At 44.5% G+C, this 11463-nt stretch overlaps 1 protein-coding gene across 1 annotated transcript; it reads left to right on the top strand.

The window, feature by feature from the left end:
• The first annotated feature begins 4063 nt into the window (after positions 1-4063).
• On the top strand, positions 4064-10977 carry LOC138958072 (FMRFamide peptide receptor frpr-18-like). The gene is made up of 2 exons (XM_070329138.1): positions 4064-6980; positions 7441-10977. Exons 1-2 carry the CDS (start codon positions 6006-6008, stop codon positions 8386-8388), a joined length of 1923 nt encoding a protein of 640 aa, XP_070185239.1. The 5' UTR covers positions 4064-6005; the 3' UTR covers positions 8389-10977.
• The last annotated feature ends 486 nt before the right edge of the window (positions 10978-11463 follow it).

Below are 11463 nucleotides of genomic sequence, written 5' to 3'. Positions count from 1 at the left end.
TCGCCTTTCAAGTCATATAATTGGTTTTACAATAAACGGCCTCACGACAACGATCTACACTAAAACGCATCTGCCGGTTTTTTTATGACGGGTACCTAGTATAGAACATGGACACAGCCATCGTCATTTTCAACAAACTTTGCAAATTGAGACAGCAATCTGAGAGCAATCATTACCTCCCTTTTTGCAGCCCATAATTGCGTCCCATGTATTCTATTCCGGCAATTGCACGGAGGCTAAAACATAATTATACTAAAAACAAAAGAGCTGTGTGTGAAAATGTATGTGTGTGTGGGGGGGGGTATATGTGTGTGCCTGCTAGTGTGTGTGTGTGTGTGTGTGTGTGTGGATTTGAGTGTGAGGGGTTGTGTGTGTGTGTAAATGTGTATGCATATGTATGTGGGCATATGTGTGTGTCTGTTAGTGTGTGTATATGTGTGTGCCTGTTTGTGTGTGTGTGTGTGTGTGTGTGTGTGTGTGTGTGTGTGTGTGTGTGTGTGTGTGTGTGTGTGTGTGTTTAGAAAGTGATAACCTGAATTCTAGATAAATGTATGCTGCAAAGTGGGTCAAAATGCTGGTCTCGATCTTATCTGTTTCTATCAGACATGCACACACGAGCGAATGTGCAGCGTGCATACACCATGTGTTAATAGTTGTAGTTTGTCTTGTGCATGCCATGCCAGCGCTGGTGGGGAGGTTCAACTTTTGACCCGCAGACGAAAGTTGAAGAGAGCAATTGTTGACTTTTATTGTTAAAGCGTTGTGCAGTTATTGTGTGAGGAGCTTTGAGTGTGAGGAGCATTCGACACTGATATGAAGTGAGCATTGTGGTGTCTGCACAGCACAAGTTTCGACTGAGAAAAGACATTAGGTGTTTTATGTGTCGTGTGTAAGGACACGATATGGAAAGGAGTCAAACATGAAGTGACTATTGAGGTGTGTGTGTGTGTGTGTGTGTGTGCGTGTGTGTGTGTGTGTGTGTGTGGGTGTGGGTGGCATTTTAGCTTCAGGAAACATATTTATAGTTCTAATTGCTTATGTTTAAACTGCCGAGAAACATAATGCTGTGGCGTTGGAATAGCGGACGGTTACATTCAGTCATCGGTCACAGCAGTGAAGGTACGCTCTCCTTAAAGTACACGAAACACGGTTTTCAAAGTACAAGTACCTGAAGTTGAAAGCATGCAAATATGATTATGCAAGACAGAAATTAAGACTGAGTATGCAAGGTCACGCGATGTGTAAAATAAGCCTTTACATTCCACGCACCAATTTCCTACCTTGTCACACACACACACACACACACACACACACACACACACACACACACACACACACACACACACACACACACACACACACACACACATACATACACACACACACAAACACGCACAAACACATACACTCACATACACACACTCACTCACATACACACTCACTCTCACTGACACACACACACACACACACACACACACACACACACACACACCTAATTGACATTCACCTCACGGCGAGAAGAGAACAGAACTGACCCCATGGGAGAAATCCCACTTTATTAATCATTTGTTGTCATTACATGATGGTTCCCCTGACGATGAGTTTGTAAGCTCAAACATGTCCCAGCGGTGAAAGTCACATTGTCATCACTCTGTTCGTCTGATGTGGTCGGGCCTTAAGTTTCGCGGACCTCGCAGTTTTTGTCTGTGCATGTTTAGTATTACTTAACTTTATTCATTAAAGTATATTGCATTGTTCATTAAAGTATATTGCATTGTTCATTAAAGTATATTGCATTGTTCATTAAAGTATATTGCATTGTTGTATTTGTGGCTGGGCGAGGGTAAAGATTGGGATGGGGGAAGGGTGCACAATCTTCTCATTTTCTTCCACACACATTTCTGTGAACACTGTACGGTGTTTTAAGTAGTGCACTTATGTGTAACTGTACCGGCACGGTTGGCCTAGTGGTAAGGCGTCCGCCCCGTGATCGGGAGGTCGTGGGTTCGAACCCCGGCCGGGTCATACCTATGACTTTAAAATTGGCAATCTAGTGGCTGCTCCGCCTGGCGTCTGGCATTATGGGGTTAGTGCTAGGATTGGTTGGTCCGGTGTCAGGATAATGTGACTGGGTGAGACATGAAGCCTGTGCTGCGACTTCTGTCTTGTGTGTGGCGCACGTTATATGTCAAGGCAGCACCGCCCTGATATGGCCCTTCGTGGTCGGCTGGGCGTTAAGCAAAAAAAAAAAAAAAAAAAAAAAAATGTGTAACTGTTACCATAGGTACTATACAAGAGAGATCGTTGTTGCGAGCCTAACAGTGACGCCGCACAGTATGCACGTTGTTACTTACTCTAATTGCAACATCTCTTCGCTCAGTATGCCCGTTGTTACTTACTCTAATTGCAACATCTCTTCGCTCAGTATGCCCGTTGTTACTTACTCTAATTGCAACATCTCTTCGCTCAGTATGCCCGTTGTTACTTACTCTAATTGCAACATCTCTTCGCTCAGTATGCCCGTTGTTACTTACTCTAATTGCAACATCTCTTCGCTCAGTATGCCCGTTGTTACTTACTCTAATTGCAACATCTCTTCGCTCAGTATTTGCAGCTATTAGTTCAACGGTCCTCAACAAACAATTGCAAACAGCTGTAGCCACGGGCAGTGATTTGTTTCTTTTGCTCTTTTCTTGTGTGTGTGTGCGTGTGCTGTTTTCCTGTGATTTGTGTGTGTGTCTGTTAAACTGGATGGCTGTATCTAGCTGTGTGTCTGTTAAACTGGATGGCTGTATCTAGCTGTGTGTCTGTTAAACTGGATGGCTGTATCTAGCTGTGTGTCTGTTTAAGAAATGATTTCTTTTCTTGGAGTGTCCATACGTTCTGATCCTTCAATGGATTGTTGCATGCACAATGTGTGCAGGTGTTATTCTGTCCTGGTGTAAGATGTCACAATGTGTGCAGGTGTTATTCTGTCCTGGTGTAAGATGTCACAATGTGTGCAGGTGTTATTCTGTCCTGGTGTAAGATGTCACAATGTGTGCAGGTGTTATTCTGTCCTGGTGTAAGATGTCACAATGTGTGCAGGTGTTATTCTGTCCTGGTGTAAGATGTCACAATGTGTGCAGGTGTTATTCTGTTCTGGTGTAAGATGTCATAATGTGTGCAGGTGTTATTCTGTCCTGGTGTAAGATGTCACAATGTGTGCAGGTGTTATTCTGTCCTGGTGTAAGATGTCACAATGTGTGCAGGTGTTATTCTGTCCTGGTGTAAGATGTCACAATGTGTGCAGGTGTTATCCTGTCCTGGTGTAAGATGTCACAATGTGTGCAGGTGTTACTCTGTCCTGGTGTAAGATGTCACAATGTGTGCAGGTGTTATTCTGTCCTGGTGTAAGATGTCACAATGTGTGCAGGTGTTATTCTGTCCTGGTGTAAGATGTCACAATGTGTGCAGGTGTTATTCTGTCCTGGTGTAAGATGTCACAATGTGTGCAGGTGTTATTCTGTCCTGGTGTAAGATGTCACAATGTGTGCAGGTGTTATTCTGTTCTGGTGTGAGATGTCACAATGTGTGCTGGTGTTATTCTGTCCTGGTGTAAGATGTCACAATGTGTGCAGGTGTTATTCTGCCCAGGTGTAAGATGTCACAATGTGTGCAGGTGTTATTCTGTCCTGGTGTAAGATGTCACAATGTGTGCAGGTGTTATTCTGTCCTGGTGTAAGATGTCACAAAGTGTGCAGGTGTTATTCTGTCCTGGTGTAAGATGTCACAATGTGTGCAGGTGTTATTCTGCCCTGGTGTAAGATGTCCGAAAACATGTGTTTCTCAATTCGTGTCTGACGGTGTTGTGGTGTTTTGTTTAGGATGCGCCATGGGGTTTTGATTGTTTGTATTGTGTCGAGCGAAGTTAAAAATAACCAGTGGTTCGTATTGTTGCTGCTCTACATGCCAGATAGAAAAGCGGGTCGTACGTCAGTTGACGGTGTGTCATTGTCCGTCAGGCGCAGTAATGGAAGTTTGAATCTCAAAATCTGCTTTGATTTTTTTGTTTCAGACCGAAGGACACGAAGAAGGGGTACTGACGGCAGCGTATCTTCCCTCTGATGTCATGACTGTCACACCCAGGTCTTTACATAGCACGTACTGCTCGCCGTGTTATCATCCGGTCTTCCGTTCTTCGCGTGTCTGCAGCCACCTCCAGTGAGACTGCCGCGTGTCACTCGTGGATCCAGAAAACAGACTTTCAAAACACCAGTCAGCGTACAGTATCTTCCAGTTAGCCCTGCAACAATCGGATTAAAAACTTCTAGAATAATCTGGAGAATCTTCAAACAAAAAGGAGGACCATTCAGCAAGAGGAGATTCTTCTCAACGCGATGAAAAACAGAATTTTTCTGGAGCTGGACTCACAAGACAATTTGTCACTTTGTCTCTCTGGCTCCTAAACATCCCTCCAGCTGATGTTTTACGACGTTGATGAGCTCTCCACACAGTCTTCATCTTATCACTCAAGTAGTTTCCTTTAACCAAAGTTGACCTTGTTGACAGACAAGAACTCAGAGACAAGACTCGCTGTTCTGCAAACTCTGATTTCATGTTGTCCGGATGTCACACGGTATGTGGTCGCGTCTTGATTATACACCTAACCCAAATGCTCATCGCTGAAGTTTCAAAATTAATCTTGATCTACGCTGGGTGTGTGTGTCATTGAACTGAAATGCTTTTGCAGTAATTTTCTCGTGCAACCAGTCCGTGTCAGGTTTGGCAAGAAACATAACTATGTCTGTTTGAAAGGAGAAACATAATTCAACACCTTGAAGACAGCTTTCTGGTGACAGGAGAATGCTCGTTTGTGTACCGTGAAAGCGATCCTCCGTGCAGAATTCAGAGGTGAAGAAATTAAATACCCGGATGTAGCTGCAGTTTGCCGGTTGGCAGACGCCAGTTGTACTAATTATAGAGATAGATAATACCGTACGTTGCAGACGATAAGTGTGCTTGTACATAGATAAGCAACGTAATAGGTTGCTGTCTCTCTTTTCTGTGAAACCCCGCCTCATCTGTCAGGATTTGCAGTGTTGAATTTCATCAATAGCGGGGAACGTAGCATTCGCCAACCACCCGTCTTCAGTTGAGCAAAGTGCTTCTGTGCTGTGTGAAGTAACGTGTACTGATATCACTATTGAGGAGAGTGTTGTTATGTTGTGTAGAGTAGATGAAAGTGAAACTCTGGACTCGTCATGCGTGTGGCTGCCTTTCAAATAAAACACTTGTGTGTGTCTATTGACGCAAGGACTGTTTGACATCGACCAACTGATCTTCTTCGTCTTCTGAAGTCTCTAAATATTGCAGGAAAGAGTAACCTTTGCAGACACTACAAACATACTTACAATGGAAAAAGAAATACTGTGGTACTATGACTGAGTCTTGGGTGAAAGTACAGCTCGTCAATGGCTCAGACCAAGGTATAAACCAAACTGTAGCCCTGCTACTGAATGATTGATGTAGATTTAAGCCAATCCACGAACAATGGTTGTGTGGCTAAATGGCTACACCTTTCAAGTGGACTTCCAACGGGCAGTATCAACCTACAAATCAGTCTCATGTTCTGTGATTGATTCCTTGCTTTGCAATACTTAACATTACTCACGATGGCTGAAATGATCCTAAAACAGATACTGACCTCGGTGTGATCAATCTGAAAACGAGTCCTTTTGACATTCATTGAAACCTTGACGCGATAACTTTATAGTAACCCAGTCAAGATGACTGGAATTAACGACAACGTTATTCCTACTAACGTCATTAAACCCTTCACGTGATAACTATACAGTCACCCAGTGACGATAGCTGAGATCAACAATAATATTATTCCTAAAAACAGTTATTGAAACCTTCACCTTTTTCTAACCCAGTGACGACGGTTGAGATCAAACTGAAAACAAGTCGTACTAACAGTCATTGAACCTTCAAAGCGATAACTTTATAGTACCCCAGAGACAATGGCTGAGATCAACCTGAAGATCAACCTGACGTACGGTGATGAGTTCATGAGCGCCAACGTGGACCGCGAGATCTTGCTGTGGCAGTTCGTGTGCTGGGGCATCTTCCTGCCCATCGTAGCGCTCGTGGGTCTGGTGGGTAACGTCATCACCATCGTGGTGCTGTGGCGCAAAGAGATGCAGTCCACCACCATCCTCTACATGCGAGGTCTGGTCATCACGGATACCGGCATCCTGCTGACCGCGGTCATCGTCCTCACGCCATTCTCGTGCGCCGTGTACCTGAGCAACGACAGCCTGCTCTACTTCCTGGACAACATCTACCCGGTGATCTACACCCCGATCAACTACATGGTCATGACGCTGCAGACGTGCAACGTGTGGATCACGGTGTCGGTGTCCGTGGAGCGCTACATCGCCATCTGCCACCCGTTCCGCGCTGCCAGGCTGTGCACGCGCCGCAAGACCGTGGTAGTCATTGTCATGATCTGCCTGGTGTCCGTGGTCTACAACATCCCGCGACTCTTCGCCACCTTCGCGAGGCAGTGCAACGAGGACGAGAGTGCCGAGGTGTCGGGTGACGGCTGCTACTCGCTGGCCGACACGGCGTTCGGCAAGGCCTACCTGTACAAGACGATCTACTCCTCCATCCTCTACACCATCCTCATGTTCGTCATCCCGCTCGCCTCGCTCTTCATCCTCAACGTCTTCCTCATCCAGGAGTTGATGCGGATGCAGAGACGGCGCAGCGGGACCAACATCCACGACGAGAACGAGGCCAACCTGAGTCTGGTGCTGGTGCTGATTGTGGTGGTCTTCATCTTCTGCCAGTCCCCCGGCCTCGTGGCGCAGTTCGACTTTGTCTTCGCCTTCCCCACCTTCCTCAAGTGGCTGGCTGTCAGCAACCTGCTCTTCGTCATCAACTCTGCCGTCAACTTTCTCATCTACACGGCCTTCGGCAGCAAGTTCCGCAAGGTGGGTGAGAGAGAGAGAGAGAGAGAGAGAGAGTTTGTGTGTGTGTGTGTGTGTGTGTGTGTGTGTGTGTGTGTGTGTGTGTGTGTGTGTGTGTGTGTGTGTGTGTGTGTGTGTGTGTGTGTGTGTATCTGATAATTTTAAGACAGGCTTCCAATTTTTCTTGAAACTTCCTGAATCTCCTTGAATTTTATCATTCATTTGTAAGACCTTTGAATCTGCCCCTGTTTAGTCAAAGTTACCTGAAGATCGACTTTAAAACTACAAAATGGTTTTCTCAGGTTTATTTGAAATACGGTGCAGGTGAAAAATCCTGGAAATCTTAAAATCTTAATTGTTCACCTTATTTTGCTGTTATGACCATAACGAATCGTGTTTCTTATGTCGTATTGCGTGGACAGGATGTTATGTTTTAAGCCTCATTGAATGGATAACAAAGAACGTCATGTCCTTATGTCCCCAGGTGTTGCTGCGTGTCTTCCGCCGTCTGTACGGTCATCCCCGCTCCCTGTCGCTGCGGGGGTCAGTGGCCACCACCAACGGCTACGAGCTGACCGCCGTCCAGGACAACCAGACCACCGTGGTGGATACGCTGGATAGAGAGCTGTTGCTAAGGAACCTGACCGCCGCCAACACCAGCAAGGCCCGCGAGTCGCACGTCAAGCCTGACGTCGTCCCGGTCAGCGAGAGACTCGCCACCATCAAGGCGGTCAGTTCGGACAGCGTCCACAGCGAGGAGAAGCCGTTGACCGCACACGACAGCTCCGACAGCTTGACCAACGAGCGAGCGCCGCTCACACACAGCCACAGCTACGACAGTGTCAAGTCTGACCCCTCGCTAACTCACAGTCACAGTGCGGACAGTGTCAAGTCTGACCCCTCGCTAACTCACAGTCACAGTGCGGACAGTCTCAAAGATGACCCCTCGCCGCTGACCAAGAAAGACAGCTCGGACAATGTCCAGACAGAGGGGTCGCCACTGGTCAAGAGACCCAGCTGCCACAGTTTGAAGGAGGAGAAGGTAGTGCTGGCACGGAACGGTAGTTCGACCAGTGTGCAGACAGAGGAGTCCCCTCTGACCAAGAGACCCAGTTGTCACAGCTTGAGAGAGGGAAAGACAGCGATGGCACGGAACGGAAGTTGTCACAGCCTCCCACTGACCCAGAACAGCAGTGCCACGTGCCACAAGAAGGCGCTGTCCAACAACAACACGTGTGACAGTGTCAGAGACGAGGTAGCGGGCATGAAGAGACACGTCAGTAGTGACAGCATCAAGTTGCACAGACTGCCGGTCACGGTGTCAGTGACGTCAAACGGGGGTGTTGGAGAGGGCAGTAACGGGGTGAACGGGGACCACTACCCGCTCGGCCACTGTATCGCGGTCAACGGACCCACCCCTGCCCACGTATAAGTGACGTCACCTCGTGTGGTGACGTCACCTTATGTGTGACGTCACCTCGTGTAGTGACCACACCTCGTGTAGTGACCACTCGTCGTGTAGTGACGTCATCTCGTGTAGTGACGTCACCTCGTGTAGTGACCACACCTCACTGCCCCGCCCTCTCTGTGTTCAGTGTCCGCCGACACATCTAGTCTCCACATCACGCAAAGCTGACCGGCTCATCGACTGCCACAGTGGAAACAGACCATGAGTTGTGATAGACAGGCAGTTGATGGGAAGCTGCGTGTTCGGGTGTTCTGACGCAACTGTCGTATGACGTACTTCTTGTCACAGCGGGTATATGTGATGTCATCTCAACGGTTCTCAAGATCACGTGTACTACAATAATGTGTTAACTTCTACGGGTTTTACTCACTGTGTTTAGCGGCAAAGACTGTGTTTTTGCTTTTTATTACATTTAGTCAAGTTTTGACTAAATGTTTTAACGTAGAGGGGGGAATCGAGACGAGGGTCGTGGTGTATGTGTGTCTGTCTGTCTGTCTGTCTGTCTGTCTGTGTGTGTGTGTAGAGCGATTCAGACTAAACTACTGGACCGATCTTTATGAAATTTGACATGAGAGTTCCTGGGTATGATATCCTCAGACGTTTTTTTCATTTTTTTGATAAATGTCTTTGATGACGTCATATCCGGCTTTTCGTGAAAGTTGAGGCGGCACTGTCACGCTCTCATTTTTCAACCAAATTGGTTGAAATTTTGGTCAAGTAATCTCCGACGAAGGCCGGACTTCGGTATTGCATTTCAGCTTGGTGGCTTAAAAATTAATTAATGACTTTGGTCATTAAAAATCTGAAAATTGTAAAAAAAAATTTTTTTTATAAAACGATCCAAATTTACGTTCATCTTATTCTCCATCATTTTCTGATTCCAAAAACATATAAATATGTTATATTTGGATTAAAAACAAGCTCTGAAAATTAAAAATATAAAAATTATCATCAAAATTAAATTTTCGAAATCAATTTAAAACACTTTCATCTTATTCCTTGTCGGTTCCTGATTCCAAAAACATATAGATATGATATGTTTGGATTGAAAACACGCTCAGAAAGTTAAAACGAAGAGAGGTACAGAAAAGCGTGCTATCCTTCTCAGCGCAACTACTACCCCGCTCTTCTTGTCAATTTCACTGCCTTTGCCATGAGCGGTGGACTGACGATGCTACGAGTATACGGTCTTGCTGCGTTGCATTGCGTTCAGTTTCATTCTGTGAGTTCGACAGCTACTTGACTAAATGTTGTATTTTCGCCTTACGCGACTTGTTACATTTAGTCAAGTTTTGACTAAATGTTTTAACGAATCGAGACGAGGGTTGTGGTGTATGTGTGTCTGTCTGTCTGTCTGTCTGTCTGTGTGTGTGTGTAGAGCGATTCAGACCAAACTACTGGACCGATCTTTATGAAATTTGACATGAGAGTTCCTGAGTATGATATCCTCAGACGTTTTTTTCATTTTTTTGATAAATGTCTTTGATGACGTCATATCCGGCTTTTCGTGAAAGTTGAGGCGGCACTGTCACGCTCTCATTTTTCAACCAAATTGGTTGAAATTTTGGTCAAGTAATCTCCGACGAAGTCCGGACTTCGGTATTGCATTTCAGCTTGGTGGCTTAAAAATTAATTAATAACTTTGGTTATTAAAAATCTGAAAATTGTAAAAAAAAAATTTTTTTATAAAACGATCCAAATTTACGTTCATCTTATTCTCCATCATTTTCTGATTCCAAAAACATATAAATATGTTATATTTGGATTAAAAACAAGCTCTGAAAATTAAAAATATAAAAATTATGATCAAAATTAAATTTTCGAAATCAATTTCAAAACACTTTCATCTTATTCCTTGTCGGTTCCTGATTCCAAAAACATATAGATATGATATGTTTGGATTGAAAACACGCTCAGAAAGTTAAAACGAAGAGAGGTACAGAAAAGCGTGCAATCCTTCTCAGCGCAACTACTACCCCGCTCTTCTTGTCAATTTCACTGCCTTTGCCATGAGCGGTGGACTGACGATGCTACGAGTATACGGTCTTGCTGCGTTGCATTGCGTTCAGTTTCATTCTGTGAGTTCGACAGCTACTTGACTAAATGTTGTATTTTCGCCTTACGCGACTTGTTACATTTAGTCAAGTTTTGACTAAATGTTTTAACGAATCGAGACGAGGGTCGTGGTGTATGTGTGTCTGTCTGTCTGTCTGTCTGTGCGTGTGTGTGTGTAGAGCGATTCAGACCAAACTACTGGACCGATCTTTATGAAATTTGACATGAGAGTTCCTGGGTATGATATCCTCAGACGTTTTTTTCATTTTTTTGATAAATGTCTTTGATGACGTCATATCCGGCTTTTCGTGAAAGTTGAGGCGGCACTGTCACGCTCTCATTTTTCAACCAAATTGGTTGAAATTTTGGTCAAGTAATCTTCGACGAAGCCCGGACTTTGGTATTGCATTTCAGTTTGAAGGCTTAAACATTAATCAATGAGTTTGGTCATTAAAAATCTGAAAATTGTAAATAAAATTATTTCTTCATAAAACGATCCCAAAATAATTTCATCATATTTTCCATCATTTTCTGATTCCAAAAACATATAAATATGTTATATTTGGATCAAAAACAAACTCTGAAAATTAAAAATATAAAAATTATCATCAAAATTAAATTTTCGAAATCAATTTAAAACACTTTCATCTTATTCCTTGTCGGTTCCTGATTCCAAAAACATATAGATATGATATGTTTGGATTAAAAACACGCTCAGAAAGTTAAAACGAAGAGAGGTGCAGAAAAGCGTGCTATCCTTCTCAGCGCAACTACTACCCCGCTCTTCTTGTCAATTTCACTGCCTTTGCCATGAGCGGTGGACTGACGATGCTACGAGTATACGGTCTTGCTGCGTTGCATTGCGTTCAGTTTCATTCTGTGAGTTTGACAGCTACTTGACTAAATGTTGTATTTTCGCCTTACGCGACTTGTTATTTAATAGACTGACATGCAACGTACAGGGTTTAAGGTATATGAACTACC

This window comes from Littorina saxatilis, linkage group LG2 (assembly GCF_037325665.1).
Source record: "Littorina saxatilis isolate snail1 linkage group LG2, US_GU_Lsax_2.0, whole genome shotgun sequence".
NCBI lineage: Eukaryota > Metazoa > Mollusca > Gastropoda > Littorinimorpha > Littorinidae > Littorina > Littorina saxatilis.
Note: the sequence above shows the minus strand (reverse complement) of the source record. Positions and strands in the feature narration are given on the sequence as shown.